Source organism: Syngnathus acus, chromosome 24 (genome assembly GCF_901709675.1).
Source record: "Syngnathus acus chromosome 24, fSynAcu1.2, whole genome shotgun sequence".
Classification (NCBI taxonomy): Eukaryota; Metazoa; Chordata; class Actinopteri; order Syngnathiformes; family Syngnathidae; genus Syngnathus; species Syngnathus acus.
Window position 1 is genome coordinate 221,285 of NC_051108.1, and position 15,836 is coordinate 237,120.

At 53.5% G+C, this 15,836-nt stretch overlaps 3 protein-coding genes across 12 annotated transcripts; all 3 read left to right on the forward strand.

Moving 5' to 3' along the window:
- Positions 1–1,931: 1,931 nt before the first annotated feature.
- On the forward strand, positions 1,932–4,670 carry il20ra (interleukin 20 receptor, alpha). The gene is made up of 7 exons (XM_037244497.1): positions 1,932–2,144; positions 2,395–2,518; positions 2,611–2,813; positions 2,961–3,130; positions 3,322–3,463; positions 3,531–3,673; positions 3,755–4,670. The coding sequence occupies exons 1-7, from the start codon at positions 2,093–2,095 to the stop codon at positions 4,511–4,513; spliced, it is 1,593 nt and encodes a 530-aa protein (XP_037100392.1). The 5' UTR covers positions 1,932–2,092; the 3' UTR covers positions 4,514–4,670.
- Positions 4,671–4,917: 247 nt separating this feature from the next.
- On the forward strand, positions 4,918–9,381 carry ehd3 (EH-domain containing 3). 9 transcript variants are annotated; one of them, XM_037244493.1, is made up of 10 exons: positions 4,918–5,274; positions 5,604–5,881; positions 6,602–6,778; positions 6,878–6,975; positions 7,706–7,847; positions 7,910–8,009; positions 8,088–8,258; positions 8,328–8,492; positions 8,591–9,170; positions 9,211–9,381. In XM_037244493.1, the coding sequence occupies exons 2-9, from the start codon at positions 5,655–5,657 to the stop codon at positions 9,122–9,124; spliced, it is 1,614 nt and encodes a 537-aa protein (XP_037100388.1). In that variant the 5' UTR covers positions 4,918–5,274; positions 5,604–5,654; the 3' UTR covers positions 9,125–9,170; positions 9,211–9,381. The 9 variants fall into 9 exon arrangements, with proteins under 9 accessions (XP_037100388.1, XP_037100387.1, XP_037100386.1 ...); XM_037244492.1 differs by having other exon boundaries at positions 8,591–9,136; positions 9,173–9,381; XM_037244491.1 differs by having other exon boundaries at positions 8,591–9,136; positions 9,178–9,381.
- Positions 9,382–10,691: 1,310 nt separating this feature from the next.
- On the forward strand, positions 10,692–14,179 carry stum (stum, mechanosensory transduction mediator homolog). Of its 2 annotated transcripts, XM_037244510.1 has the most exons (4): positions 10,699–11,554; positions 12,893–13,075; positions 13,790–13,798; positions 14,086–14,179. In XM_037244510.1, the coding sequence occupies exons 1-4, from the start codon at positions 11,368–11,370 to the stop codon at positions 14,118–14,120; spliced, it is 414 nt and encodes a 137-aa protein (XP_037100405.1). In that variant the 5' UTR covers positions 10,699–11,367; the 3' UTR covers positions 14,121–14,179. The 2 variants fall into 2 exon arrangements, with proteins under 2 accessions (XP_037100406.1, XP_037100405.1); XM_037244511.1 differs by lacking the exon at positions 13,790–13,798 and having other exon boundaries at positions 10,692–11,554.
- Positions 14,180–15,836: the final 1,657 nt, after the last annotated feature.

Sequence of the window (15,836 nt, forward strand, 5' to 3'; positions counted from 1 at the left end):
ATAGATAGAATAGAATAAATCTTTATTGTCATTGTCACATGTACAACGAAATTTAAAAAGTGCCAACCGATCCGCGCATGCGATAAAAAATATATAGAATAAAAAGATTTAAAAAAAAACAAGCTAAAAACCCACAGAAGAACATACACAGACATAATCATTTACGTTTAGCTGCATTCAATGTGACTACCGCTGTAGGGTAAAAACTGTTGGCGAATCTGCTAGCCCTCGACCTAATTAATCTGTAGCGTCTGCCTGATGGCAACGGTTCGAAAAGGGAGTGGCCAGGGTGGGAAGTGTCCTTCAGAATGTTCTGTGTTTTTTTGAGACAGCGCAGAGGCGTAGCCAGGAATTTTTCCAGTAGGGGCGCACGCCCACAGGAAAAAAAATCGAACATCACCCACGCCGTTCGCTGATCGCTAAAACAACATCCGGGTCCGGGAGGCAAACGATGAATGGATAACATCGCGCACATAGAATAGCGCAAGCACATTCGCGCAAGACCGAAAGAAAAAAACGGCATGAAAATGAAGAATCGAAAAAGCTCGATTTTTTTCAACCGGGGCGCAGGGAGTCCTAACCGGGGCGCCGCCCCGGCTCGCCCCGGCTTGGCTACGCCTCTGAGACAGCGGGTTCTGTGTAGGTCTTCCAGTGTGGGCAGCCAATGATCTTCTGTGCTGTGTTGATGACCCCTTGGAGCTTTTTCCTCTGAGCAGCAGTGCAGCTGGAGTACCAAACACATATACAGTACGTTAAAGTGCTTTCTATGGAGCAGCGATAGAAGGACACCAGCAGTCTCCGTGTAATGCTGTGCCTCCTCAGCACCCTTAAAAAGTAGAGTCTCTCTTGGGCCTTTTTAAGCAGCTCAGAGGTGTTCACGCCCCAGGTGAAGTCCTCCTCGATGTGGACTCCCAGGTAGCGGAAGGATGACACCCTCTTCACCCAGACCCCGTCGATGATAAGTGGTGGAATGTCCGTTTTATTTTTCCTCCTAAAATCAATGACCAGTTCTTGGGTTTTAGCCGTGTTTAGGAGCAGATTGTTCTCTCCGCACCACTCCGATAGCTGGACCACTTCGTCCCTGTAGGCAGACTCATCCCCCTTTGAGATGAGCCCCACCACGGCTGTGTCATCCGCAAATTTCACGATGGTGCATGCATGTGTGTAGAGCGTGTAAAGCAGTGGGCTCAGTACGCAGCCCTGTGGGGAGCCGGTACCAAGACTGAGAGGTGTGGATGTATGACGGCCCACTTTCACCCTCTGGCTGCGACCCGTCAGGAAGCTCTTAATCCACCTGCAAGTATTATGTGGAAGTCCCAGGCCCTCCAGTATGTCCACCAGTCTGTGGGGGAGGATGGTGTTAAAAGCAGAGCTAAAGTCCACGAAGAGCATCCGCACATAGCTCCCCGGCTGCTCCAGGTGGGACAGTGCAGCGTGGAGGGCTGTAGCTACTGCGTCCTCTGTGGATCTATTTGCCCTGTAGGCAAACTGGTGGGGGTCAAAACCTCTGAACAGGAGTGCTGTGATGTGACCCCGTACCAGCTTTTCAAAGCACTTCATGACCACCGGGGTGAGTGCGACTGGCCGGTAGTCATTGAGGCTGGTGATGTGGCGTTTCTTGGGCAGGGGGACTATAGTGGAGGATTTTAAACAGGATGGGACGGTGGACTCAGTAAGGGACTGGTTGAAAATCTGTATTGTATTGACGATTTTAACCGCATTGCCCAACGTCATCAAGACCCACTCACAATTCTATTTAAATCAATACACACTCGTATTAAATAGTCTTTAAGGGTGTATTTCCCCCCCCCGCAAGGGTGGGTTTTTTTTCCGTAATTGGGATCATTTCCACTTGCATATCTACACACAGGTGAGCTCAACAGGTGAGATCACATTCCTCAGGTTACATGCTTCTGTAGCTCTCTCTCTCTCTCTCTCTCTCTCTCTCTCGCTCCCTTTTTTAAGACATCATAGTCCTCGCTGTCAGTTGCGTTTTGGCTGTCGTCGTGACTTTACATGTTTCCCAATGTGTCCGAATTTGGCAGCGGGATCAGCGTCTATCTGGATAGAAACGTGAGGGCCCATTTCACCCATGAGAGCTGTTTTATTCCTTGTGATTTTCGGGGCTCTGGACTCCTCGACAGGTAGGTAGGTGTGCGGCTGGCTTCGTGTATCCGTCCCGTCTGCTTTGTGGCTCTTTTGAAGCAGGGGTGGGTGGGTGGGGAAAATGGGCCGGGGGGGAATAAATCAGTGAGTGGGGCTAAAATCTTTTCTTTTTCTTTTTTACTTCCAAAACATAACGGAGCATTTTACGACGAGTCCTTTGGGGAATAAGTAGAAAACTATGAGTGTGCGAGCGCTCAGTGGAATGGTGTTCCCCCGTAACCTCCGCAGGCTCATCCGGTCCGCCGAGCCCTGTCAATGTCACCTTCTCCTCGCTGAACCTGATGAACGTGCTTGAATGGCTCCCCGGAAAGCAAACTCCGAAGGGCACCCGCTACACCGCGCAGTTGGCCTTGTAAGCGGCCTTTCTCTATACTCTACATTTGTATTTTGCCGTCAGCGTGACCTCTCCTCCTCCCTCCCTCCCTCCCTCCCTCCCTCCCTCAGCTACGGTGACAGCGTGGGAGCGAGCGAGCAGCTGAACTGGAGGCCCGTGCCACGGTGCAAGGAAACGGTGAATACCAGCTGCGATCTGAGTAACGAGACGTGGGACCCTGAGGAGTCGTACTACGGGCGGGTGCGCGCCAGCGCCGGCGCCGCCATTTCCGAGTGGGTCGAGACACCAAAGCGCTTCAAGCCCAAGGTTGACAGTGAGTCCAGGCACACACGCTGCGAGTTGAGATGCAAACGCTCCCCGCCGACAGGGGAGGGATTAAGAAGAAGAAAGGAATTGGATTTTTTTTATCCCAAAACTCAAATTGCCTAATCCTAATACATGGGTGTCTATCCCCCAATAGCAAGCATTGGGCAACCTCAGATCTCGGTGAAAGTGGAGGAGGACGTGGCCATCGTGCGCCTGTGGGGTCCAATGAGGTACCAGCCGGATGAGCGCGGGCCGCCCATGGCGGAACTTTATCCGCAGATGACTTACAACCTGTCGGTTCACGATCGCAGTCGAGAGCGAGTGGTGAGTGAGTGAGTGAGTGAGTGAGTGAGTGAGTGAGTGAGTGAGTGAGTGAGTGAGTGAGTGAGTGGCGCTGTCCAAAACGGCCCGTCGCAGTTTCGGGTTTGTTTTGAGGCCCAGCCCGCATGCGGACTATGTAAAAGCTCCCGCCCGCCCGCCAGCCAGCGACAAACGCCACCGTTGCTACTTGACAGAGCCATTTTGCAGTCCGATCCAGCCCGTACAAATACAGACTGATGGATTTTGAGGAATACTGCTTCTCGGCCAAGGCCCGATTCCCCGCGTGGCCTTTCCAGTGCCACCAGTCCGAGAGGCGCTGCATCCGCGCGGACAAAGGTTAGCTTCTTTTGCGGTCGCCCAAATCCCACGGTGATGTGACGCGACCCGACCCTTCTTTGCCCAGATCCGGTCAGTGGGCAGGTGCGGCTGGCGGCTGTGGCCGTCGTGGTCCCATCGCTGTGCATCTGCGCCTCTCTGGTGCTGGGCTACCTTCTCTATCACTACCTGACTGGCGACGGACAGAAACGGCCCCGTAGCCTGCTAATGGTAATAACCAGGCTGGGCTACGTGTCGTGGGCGACGCGCTGCCTATCTAGCTTCTCACGCTGCCGTCCCTTTGCTTTTCAGGACGTGGCTTCTTTGCACCTTCAACCCAACCTTGCGACCTTGCTGCCGGACCCCGTCGGCCCCTTGACGAGCCAGCGTAGCTCCGAGGATGACGCCGAGAGCAACAAGGCGCCCGACTATGTACGTGGCGGCCAGCGTCCGCTGCCGCCCCCGCCCGAAGAGCGTTGCGGTGACTCTTTGAGCTACGGTGTGGTCGGGCCGGCCGCGATGGATGGCGGCAAAGCGAGCGGCGCCCGCCCTGAAGAGTTGGCCCGCCCTGAAGAGTTGGGCCTTAACAATGCCACCTCTCAGTGCTATGTGCCGCCAGCGCAAAGCAGACATGCTCTGGATAATGCCACCCAAACTCAGGCGGACTTTGCAACCACGTATTTGGTGAATACAGTTCCCGACGGCCTGAGAATGGCCGCGACAGAGGTCACCGGGGACTCGTACCGGAGGCCCAAAGAAGATAGGCCGCCGCCCGCCTTCACCTCCCGCGGTGACCCCTGGAACCTAGTCGCGGACAATGCCGGCTTCCTGGCGCCGACGGGGGCGGAGCGAGACGAGGAAGGGGGACCGCTTTGCGTCCAACGGGACCCTGAAAAGAGGGAGCCGGTGCTGCGGCTGGAGATGACGTCGGGTGGAGGGGAGGTCGCCGAGGCCGATCTGAGGTCAGAGAAGCCGTTTGTCAGGTATGCGTGTTGGGAGGAGGCGGAGCCGCCGTGCTGGGAAGTGGAGGACATGGTGAGAAAATGGGACTTGGTCATCTCCGACAAGTAGGCCTGCCCGAGCTGCTGCCTGTTCTTCGGAAGTGGATGTTCCACCAAGATCTTTTCACGCAACTGGAGCACTGCACTTGTAACAGAAGCCTTACTTTTTTTTTTCCCTTTTCTGCTGTAGTTGGTCAAACCCTTTTTTTTTTTTTAACTTATTTGTCTTATTTCTAAGAATAAAGCAGTTTGGATAACGGATGAATGTTTGACATTTACGACGTGCATGAGTTTTTCGCACATATATCGCTTTATTGTAATGATGAATTTGGCGACAGACAGCATATCACTGGGCGGGTGGGTCACAGGAGCGCCTGTGTCCACTTCCGGTGGGCTCGGATTTTCCAGCGAGCCGGCATTTAAAGAGCGAGAGAGAGAGAGAGAGAGAGAGAGAGAGAGAGAGAGAGAGAGAGCAAGAGAGCGAACTCGAGAGCGATCGAGGGAGGGAGACAAACCGGGCGGCTGCCGCACCGTAGCGCTTGCTTCCAAACACTCCTGCTCGCTCACCTCGCTGGCGTTCGTGGACTTGAATTGGAAAGGACGCAAATCGACTTTCCGAGCGCGCTAAAGGTGGTGCAAAGGAAGGGAGCAAGGAAAGAAGGGCGGAGGCAAGCAAGCAAGGAAGGAAGAGCGGCGGTCGACGGCCGGCCGGACGGACAGCGGAGAGGAGCGGCAGCTCAGTGCATCATTGATGGGATTCCTGTGCTCGCCCACGGCCCCATTCTCGGACGATCGCAAGCCATAGGAGGGCGTGCAATCGCTCAAACAAAGATAGGTAGGTAGGTAGGTGCGTGTTTGTCCTTTTCGAAGGACCCGGATGAAGAGAAGAGAAGAGAACGCAATTAGATTGCCGACTGTAATTGACACAACACACACAGCACCATCTCGACAGCTTTTTCTTGTCTCCTGATAGCGTCAAATTATCTGCCTGGAACCACAGGCAACAAATATTTCCAACAATTTGGATTCAGGTGCTTGTTCTGTTGTTTTTTTGCAAAGCATAACACATTGAGGTCATCTGTTGGTGTGTTTGTTAGCGGCCCCATTTACGCTCGCTTGATTTTTGCCAAACGCATTCTCTCGGACTCACCGCCAGCCAGCAGGTCGCTAGCGAGAAGTGATCGGCAGAAGACGCAGCAGGAGCAGCCATCATGTTCAGCTGGCTGGGAGGCGACGACCGCAGGAAGAAGGAGCCCGAGGTCTTCCAGACAGTCAGCGACGGCCTGAAGAAGCTCTACAAGACCAAGCTGCTGCCGCTGGAGGAGAGCTACAAGTTCCACGAGTTCCACTCGCCGGCGCTGGAGGATGCCGACTTTGACAACAAGCCCATGGTGCTGCTGGTGGGCCAGTACTCCACGGGCAAGACCAGCTTCATACGGTGAGGACGACACACACACAAATTCAAGTTGATTAGATGAAGCCACATCCAAAAGCACCTTTTCGCTTGCCGTCTCAAGGGGCTTGGGCGACACATGTTTTTCCGCTTTCGACTTGATACGCTTTTGGTGCGGCTCGAGTACAAATCCCGACCGACGAGCCGTGGTGAGATCTAGCGCCTTGTTCTTATCTAGGACCATCTCAAAGCCAAAGGAGGTTCCGTGTTTTGCATTCCATGAGCGAGCTGTCAGCGGCGGCACCGGTGTGTGCGCTTATTGGAAAGATGGGGGCGTCCTGACATCTGTTAACACTTTAAAGAAACATTTTTCAATCCAAATTTCCAGCCGCCCCAAGTCACATGCCGCCCCAGGGCAAGATTGCCTCGGAAAAGGGGCCGCTCGCGCTCACCCTCGACAATCTGGAGGCCATTTGCGCTTTTGACGCGCAGGTGACAAAGTTGACAGGCCAAAGCGCAGCAAATTCTTTGGACTTCCCCTGCGCTCCCGACTCGGGTGTCGCATCAAAGCAGCGAGCGAGGCGCCCGCCAACGCTCGGATCATTAAGCAGACCGGTTTGTCAGGTCGCGGGCGCCAAGCGAGAAGATTCCGTTTTCTTGTCGTGGCCAGCCATAAGGAGCCCGAGCGGACTTTGGCAAGATTAAGCCGATGCGGCCGCTAAAGCCGCCATCTGCCGTCGGAGACATTTGCCACTTGTCTTGCAGCTACCTATTGGAGCAGGATTTCCCCGGGATGCGCATCGGGCCCGAGCCCACCACCGATTCCTTCATCGCCGTGATGCACGGCGACACGGAGGGCGTGATCCCCGGCAACGCCCTGGTGGTGGACCCCAAGAAACCCTTCCGGAAGCTCAACGCCTTTGGGAACGCCTTCCTCAACAGGTTTGCTCCTCGGGCTGTGAGAAAGAATGGGCGGCGCGACGGCCGGCGCTGCATTCCTTTGCCGCCCGCGCTCTGAGCGGCAAAACACTCCGTCATCAGGTTTGTGTGCGCCCAGCTGACGAACCCGGTGTTGGAGAGCATCAGTGTGATCGACACGCCGGGGATCCTGTCAGGGGAGAAACAGAGAATCAGTCGAGGTATTGCCGGTGGAACGTTGACGCGAGCGGTGCCGCTCAACGGGACGCCGCTTTGCTTCTTTCAAAGACAAATGTGCTTTGATTGCCTGCCCATGCACCCACCATCTGCCTGATTGGAGCATTAACGTTAGGGAGCGAGCTAGCAAGTCAGCATCTTTCAGTCCGCGACGGCACCCACCGCCGAGCGGCATTCCCCGCACGGGACGGCGCCGTCGCTACGGCAACACGCACAAAAGAGGTCCGGACGGGCCCTTTTTGTCTGGCTGGCGCCGTACAATTTGTGTCCACGCTTGACGCGTCGCCCGTGCCTGCCTTGTCTTTTGTGTGTCCAGAGGAGGCGGCGTCAGGCTATAGCGGCCTGCGTCGATGCCCTTACGGAGGTATTAACCGCCCGCCCGCCCGCCCGCCCGCGTTAACCACCTTTAGGAATTTGCCGACCGGCTTCTTGCTCCTGGTTTTGGGAATCCGAGCACATGGCTTGCGAGACTAGAATAGCGTGAGGAAAGAAACAAGCATGTGCAGATACATTCCCGCCACCGAGACCGTGGAGCGTTTGGTTGTGGGCTTTGCGCAAGAAGCCGCACACTAACAGCATTCAAGCTAGCTAGCTAGCTAGCTTGTCCTTGGCTCGCTCGCGAGTTGGACTTTGCACGGTGTGTCAAAAGCACGTTTGTGGCAAAAGCACATTGCCTCGGCCGGCGGCTTCCACTCGGGACCTTTTTCCTCTTAGGCTACGACTTTGCGGCCGTCCTGGAGTGGTTTGCCGAGCGCGTGGACCGGATCATCCTGCTCTTCGACGCTCACAAACTGGACATTTCCGACGAGTTTTCCGAGGTGATAAAGGCGCTGAAGAACCACGAGGACAAGATCAGGTACTTGCAGCCGGCGGCGCCTTTGCGCCCGCCCGATGCTAGCTCCATTTTATTCCCGCCAGGGTGGTGCTGAACAAGGCCGACCAGATCGAGACTCAGCAGCTGATGCGAGTGTACGGCGCGCTCATGTGGTCACTGGGGAAAATCGTCAACACGCCGGAGGTAGAGGGCCACCCGTCCGTCCGTCGTCAACGGGAGCCTTCGGAGCTCGCCATGAGACAAAGGACTCGTTTGCGGCAGGTGATCCGCGTGTACATCGGCTCCTTTTGGTCGCACCCGCTGCTGATAGCCGACAACAGGAAGCTGTTTGAGGCCGAGGAGCAGGACTTGTTCAAGGACATCCAGTCGCTGCCGCGGAACGCCGCGCTCCGGAAGCTCAACGATCTTATCAAGCGGGCCAGGCTAGCAAAGGTCAACGTTTTCGCATTGTTCCTTTGTTTAGAAAAAATGATCATCTTTTTTTTTGGTGGGGTGACGCAGGTTCACGCCTACATCATCAGCTCCCTGAAGAAGGAGATGCCGGCGGTGTTTGGCAGGGAGAACAGGAAGAAGGAGCTTATCGCCAGCCTGGGCGACATCTACAAGCGCATCGAGCGGGAGCATCAGATATCGCCTGGAGATTTTCCAAATCTGAAGCGGATGCAGGTATTTGGACATCTGTCCTAGATGGATGGATGGATGGATGGATCTCTCCGGAGAGTGCAGTCTTCTTCCCGCATTTCTGTGTGCCTCCCCGCTTCCAGGACCAGCTGCAAGCTCAGGACCTGACCAAGTTCCAGCCCCTCAAGTCCAAGCTGCTGGAGGCGGCGGACGACATGCTGGCCCACGACATCGCCGGGCTGATGGTGCTTGTGCGCCAGGAGGAGACGCGGCGGCCGGCGGCGGCCGTCAAGGGCGGCGCCTTCGACGGCACCCTCCACGGGCCCTTCAACCACGGCTACGGGGAGGGCGCCGGCGAGGGCATCGACGAGGCCGACTGGGTGGTGGCGCGCGACAAGCCGGCCTACGACGAGATTTTCTACACGCTGTCGCCCGTCGACGGCAAGGTGACGGGCGCCAACGCCAAGCGGGAGATGCTCAAGTCCAAGCTGCCCAACTCGGTGCTGGGCAAGATCTGGAAGCTGGCCGACATCGACAAGGACGGCATGCTGGACGACGACGAGTTTGCGCTGGCCAACCACCTCATCAAAGTCAAGCTGGAGGGACACGAGCTGCCCGCCGACCTGCCGGCGCATCTCCTGCCCCCTTCCAAGAGGAAAACCATTGCAGAGTGCTAAAGCGAAGCGAAGATAGTTGCTAAAGCGAAGCGAAGATAGCTGCTAAAGCGAAGCGAAACTAGCTGCTAAGCTAGCTGCTAAGCCCCGCTAGCATTCAAAACATCATTGAAATTGTCCCGTGTCTCATTTCATGGAAAGCTATGGAAGTTGTACATGGTGAAATAAAAGTGCGACCATCCTATTCATGTACTGTCCAGCGTGTCAATGAACACGTTACCTGTCTAATTTTATTTTGATTAAAAACACACAAAAGATCATGTTGGGCCTTTTTCTGACTTTCTACTTACGGAATGATAAGATGTTTAGGGGGGGGGGGGGGGGGGGGGGGGGCTCTTGCACGCACTTCCTGTCTCAGCTTGACCGTGACATGGTGGCACGCGGGAAAAGGGAGACGCCGACACCGAGTCGGACGAGGCCGTATCTTATCTGTTGCGCGAGGGAAAAAATTATAATACGCCGCACGGACAATAACAAATTGGCCCCTTGTCCCTGACGTCAAATGACAGCATGTCACAAACGTGATAAATGTGCGTGTTTGCGTGGACGAGGGAGGAAGCTGTACATCACGCTAAACGTGGCGCAGAAATAGAAAGCCTGCCTCAAAATGGCCTCCGCTTGACGCGTGCCTGCCAAATCTCACGCTGCTTGCTTCAACGGGGGGGTCAAAAGGTCACTGAAATAGACATGAGCCAAACTTTTTGTTTTTTGCCATGGCTTCTTTTTGGGTGGGTGGATGTCATCAAGATTTCAAGGGTGCCTTGTTTCAGGAAGCTATTCCATTGTTGGCATTCCTTCGCTGAAGCGGGGGTAGGCCGAGGGCGAATCGCCAGAAGGGAGCGGCGACACCGGCGTGTTAATTAACCGCAGCCGCAACGTCACGGAGAAACTGCAAAAAAACGTGTCAGTGATGAACGAACAAACCAACGAAGGGGGAGGCGCCTGCTATGGAAACTTGCAAGAGCATGAGCGAGAGGAAGATAACACAAAGAAGCTAACGTTTGTCCTTTTCTTTTTTTTATACTGCAGTGAGACCACAACATTATTAGGAGCAAACGGGGGTGTATGATGCTCACTTTTTATTGCTACTCACTATTATTACGTTGCGCTTGAATGGGGGGCGGGGGGGGGTTGTCCGTTTTTATTGCCGCTCACTATTATGTTGCGCTTGAGTCTTTGCGCTATGAGGCTCTGCTGCCACCCAGCGGTCCCTCACAATGATGTATTTTGAAAGAGAGCAAATGCATCAGTATCTTCATACAATTATGGATTTATTTTGTCTTTGCTAATGTAGTGACTGAATTTAGGCGAACAGTTTCTTAGTGTAGAGATCACACAAGTCAGAAAAAGAAAATCTTTTTTTTTTTTTACGCATTGGTTCTCGAGACTTTTTTGCATACGTATGACTGAAAAAAGAAATGCATATACACACACGCGCACACACACACACGTGACTCCTTAAGTATCTAGTCTAGACTAACGCTTGTCATCCCTGAACTTTAAGATGGCCTCATTGCCCTGGCTGGCGACGGCAATAGGCGGCAGCTTCTCATGAGCTCACGTCGCACCTTGAAGAGGCAGCAGCCCGCCTCCGCTTTGCTTTGACAAAATGACCTTGACATCCTTTCACGCAAGAGGACATTAAAATTGGAGACGGAGCCAAAGAGGCGGGTGAGCCCGAGTCATTAGCCGTAGCTTCTGGGGTTGCTAGGAGACGAGAGGATGAAGGCCCAGACGAGGACGGGAGCGAGCGGGCGGTGGGAGAAGCCAGGCCACCATTTAGGAGCCGTGTCCAAACCACCAGCCCGAGTCAACAAAGGCAAGAGTGTGAAGGCTGACTGGATCGATCTCAGCGTTGCCCAAAAAGGAGTTTGGCCGCTAGGAGTGCAAAGGCGCGTGCGTCTCAGCACACCTTTTGGCACAGTAGCAAGAGCTGGTCTCGCAGCAACCTTACGTCCCTCTTAGCAATCGATGCAGTTTGAGGGCTCTGATCGACTCTCAGCGATCTCAAACCAGTTTTCAGGGGTGCGCTGTCGCTTTAAATGGGCGGGAGGGGGGAAGGAGGCGGGCGGGCGGGCGGGTGGGGTGGGGGCAGAAGTTGAAAAAGGAGAGCATTTGCCGCGAGCGCTTTCTCAGTCTGTGAAGGCTGCAGACAAGTCAAAGAAAGTCCAGCCGTCCTATTCTGACTATGATTCATCTCCATTTGGCTGATGCGCCACTCGGAGGAGCACTGTTGACTTGTTAAGATGGCACAGAAGGAGGGGAGCGCGCCGGGGGTCAAGGCCGTCCCAACCCAGCCGGCGGTGGCAGGGAGCGGCGGCGTGGTGGTGGAGGTCCGCGAGAAGAAGGGACCCCTGAGGGCCGCCATACCCACAATGCCTTTCCCTCTGGCCGTCATCTGCCTCTTCCTCAACACCTTCGTACCTGGACTAGGTGAGTTAGTTGGAGCTACCCCATATGCTTACCCGATGTGCATGACATGCGCATCATTTCAAAACCCTCAAGTCGGTTCAGAGAGACAGCACGCACGCAAGCACGCAAGCCGCATCCATATTTGAAGACAAGTGCGTCCTAGTCAGTTAGTTGGAAAATGTAAATAACGCTCTTTTGCTCAATTCGCAAGTATTTGAACACTTTTTCGGGTTTTGTCGAAAAACATCCTCCGTCATCCCAGAGAGCGACGGCTGCAACTTCATTGATTGATTTACTCCATCTAATCTAGTAAATGAGCTTTTGAAAATTGGAGAGGCTTTTGCTATGTCACCGATGTGCGTTCCCGAGCATCTGCTTGAAAATGTCACAAACAGACGAGTGGCTACAGCGATGGCTTGCTCTCTCTCTCTCTCCCCATCCCCCCATGGCTGCCCTCCTTTTGGCCGCCGTGTCGACTTGACATGTCATCTTGACTAAATTGTCCCCAGCACCTGTGCGGTTGCTGGAACGCCTTGACATTTCATTGAGCGGCAGCGAGCGCCAGTTGCCATGACAACCCCGTTTGAAAACCAACAATTGACTGGCGTACGCGCTTTTGTTGGAGCCACCCCGGAGGCCCAGTTCAAATCATCCCATTTGATTGCGTGTAAGGACATATGGAGGCGAGCCGAGCCGAGCCGAGCCGAGCCGAGCCGAACGTCATCTCCTGTCCTATCTCAAATTCAATCTGGCAAGTTGCTGGTCAGGAGGCCGCAGCCATCTTGGCCGTTCCTCACCGAGGCTCGAGTCCTACTCTATTGTCCGTCGTCCCTGCACGACTGTCAGAAGGAAACAAGAAAAGCCGGCTCGCTCACTACTTTTCCAGCTTTCCTCTCCTGCTATCTTTTTCACACACTCGCTCATTAACCTCCCACACAAGCGCTTCTGAGACTTCTTTGTGTAATGATAGTCATTAGTCTGGCTAATATCTGGACAAGCGCACTGGCTCAGTGAAGATCATTTTCTTTTTTGGATTGCTCTCTCTCTCTCTCTCTCTCTCTCTCGCTGTATAATTGCCGAAGTTCTAAACGGCGCTTGGCTCGCTCTCCCGTTCTCGCTGACGCTCTAAAGCGGCGTCGCTGTCACACTTTTGCTTTTGAAACCGAAGTGTAACAATTGATCGTACGAAAGAGCAACGAGGAGAACCTTTTGTGAGTTTGCGCAATGGCTAGCAGAGATAAATCAAGTGTGCATGGAGTGGCGCTACCCGCCCGCAGTTGGGGAAAAAAGCCAAGATTCCTAACAACGCCATTTGGGCTCAGTCTATGACGATGACGACGCGTGTGCCGCCCGCCGCAGGTACCTTGGTGTCGGCCTTTGCGGCGCTGTGCGGCGCTCGCAGCGAGCTGGCGGCCCAGCGCGGCGTCTGCTGCATCTTTTGGCTCAACGTGGCGGCGGCCCTCATCCAGATGGCCACGGCCGTCATCATGGTGGGCTGGATCATGAGCATCTTCTGGGGCATGGACATGGTCATCCTGGCAAGTCAGTCGCATGTCACTCCTCCACTGGCTTCACATGAGACAAGAGCTTTCAACATCCCCGTCCGTCTAAGATTGCGCTTTGCGGATGCAACAATTCAAAAGAAGGCAAAGACGTGCACGCTTTCTTGGCGCATGGTGATTCATTCAAAGCGGCTTTTTCCAACGCGCACGCCATGAATGAGCTTGCTTATCACTTGTTAGCATTGAGCTAATTGCAAAGGCAGGGAAGGCATACGCAACATGTCCTTCTCTTCTCTTGACGGCGGTAAATTTGAGCCGAGAGCACCGTTACACATGTCTTGTTCTATGTCTACCAAGCGGCGAGCTGATGCACACATTTGTTCTGCCTCCTTCTTTCCTTCCTTGCTTCCCTCTCTAATGACTTCCCACGTTGCATGAGATCGATCCATTCTTCTTTTGCCCCATCCATGCGTCCATCCATCCATGCGTCCATCCGTCCATCCATCCATGCATGCATGCATGCATCCATCCATGCATCCATCCATCCATCCATCCATCCGCCCGCCTAATGAGTTCCATCCTCCCACACAGCCGCCTGCTGTCTCCCCCAGATTTGTGTCTTTCCCCCCTCGCCCACATTGCCGCTTTTTGTCTCAGCATAACGCGTTGCTGATGCTGAAGCACTAACTGTCTTTTTTTTTTTTTTCTTTCTTTCTTTCTTTCTTTGTCTCCTTCCCACATCCTCTGCCTGAAGTTTCTGACGGTAGGTTCTTTTTCTTTTCCCTCGATGTCCGTTGGCTTCCAAAGGAGGCTTCCCAAATAAGTCACAGCTAGCGTAGCCCCGAATTGTCTTTGCAGCTTACGTGTATGCCAAAGCAACAGGTGATGGACGCTTCAACTCCATCCAGGCCACATTAGATCCTCGCGTCACTCAACATCTATTGCGACTAGTGTCTATTAGTAAAACACACATGTGATGATGGCACCACCTGATAACGTTGTTTCGTACCTTGTTGTTTTGTTCCCCCCGTCCACGTCCACGTCAAGCAGGCTACCGAGATCAGGGCGTTCCGCAGGACGTCTGAGAGGACTCGCTGGGCTCGGCACTTGTCCACGGTTTCTCCTTTAAACACAAGACAAAACACCTTGGTGAGCATGTGCCAGTTGGAGGTCAAGAAAGGACGGCGAAATGTTTGCAAGCTTGCAGCGAGCGGCATGTTAGCCGTCAGGCTGAGCGGGAATAACTCGCAGTGTTTATTTTTCAAACCGTCTAATCTACATCAACGTTTCCCAACCAACCTTCCCGTTATACTGCCGTCCGTCTGGTGGTGACCAAGTCGTGTACACCGAAAGAATCGGCGAGGAGATCCAAGTATTTGCTATCAATGTCCGTCATGGGTACGACAAAAAAAAAAAAAAGAAGCTCATCTCAAGAATAAAGTAGCCTACAGAAAAAGTCTTTCTGTTTGGCCATTTGCGGGCCGTTTCCAAAGGCCCTTCAAAAAACAAGCTACGAATTTGTTCCATTGGCTACAAAATACTCGACAGATGGGAGACACCAACTTGATTTTTCTTTTTTTTTTTTTTAGCCGTTGCGTGTGGGTAGCGCACAGCACGACACAAAGCTTGAGCAAGTTTTCCAAATCTAAAAAAAAAATCATCCAATCTTTGAATCAAGCGTCCATTCCAATTGCCTCCGTTGTTGTTGTTTTGCTGGTTGAAAATGAATGTACTAAAGCAGGGGTCTCAAAGTCCAGTCCTCGGGGGGGGGGCAGCATTCCTACATGTTTCCCAAGTTTCCCTCGTTCAACACACCTGATTCAATGATCAGGCTCCTGCAGAACGTGAGGATGAACTGATCATTTGAATCAGGTGTGTTGAACGAGGGAAACTTGGAAAACATGCCCCCCCCCCGAGGACTGGACTTTGAGAACCCTGTACTAAAGTGTTCTTGCATGCAGATTTTTTTCTTTTTTTTAAACTATAAACAAAGTTATGATTGCAATGTAGCTGAATTGTGTGACACAACATCTTGCTATTAAAACAATTGATTGGAATGATTGCTTGTCTGTTCTGATTTGATTCAGGAAGCACACATTGGTTTTAGGCACAGGTGCTTCCTTCCACTCAACAGCAAAGTGTGGCAGGCAGGCAGGCAGGCAGGCAGGCAGGCAGGCAGGCAGGCAGGCAGGCAGGCAGGCAGGCAGGCAGGCAGGCAGGCAGACAGGCAGACAGGCAGACAGGCAGACAGGCAGACAGGCAGACAGGCAGACAGGCAGACAGGCAGACAGGCAGACAGGCAGACAGGCAGGGCTTTCACTTTCTGGGCCTGAACTTGCCATCTCTGACATCGAAATGGAATAAAGATGCCTGTGTTTAAGGGAGTCCACTTAATGTGTTTTTTTCCCCTCTTCTATTTCCCTAGCCAGTAATAGACATACAGGTCACTAACTGGGCCTGCCGGTGAGGATGAAGAATCAAAACGAAAAGGGATCCTACTCGTTTGTGCCGACTGCACTTTGGTTGCAGAGCAGGCAGGAAGCAACACGGTGGTCCCGCTGTCCACGACCGGCCTTGGAAGTTGCCGCCGACTGACCAAATAAGGAGCTTCTTCTGCAAGCACCAAAGTAAACACAGGAGAGCCGAGCCCTGAGAAGGCTGTCAAAACATTTGCGACGACTCAAAATGCTTTCCCACCATCTTGATCTCCTTGGGAAAAAAGAGGGACGCTCACAAATAGATCGACACCACCTCGCAAGCCGCCGTGGCCCTTTTTTGAAAGGCACAAGAAACAAAAAGCC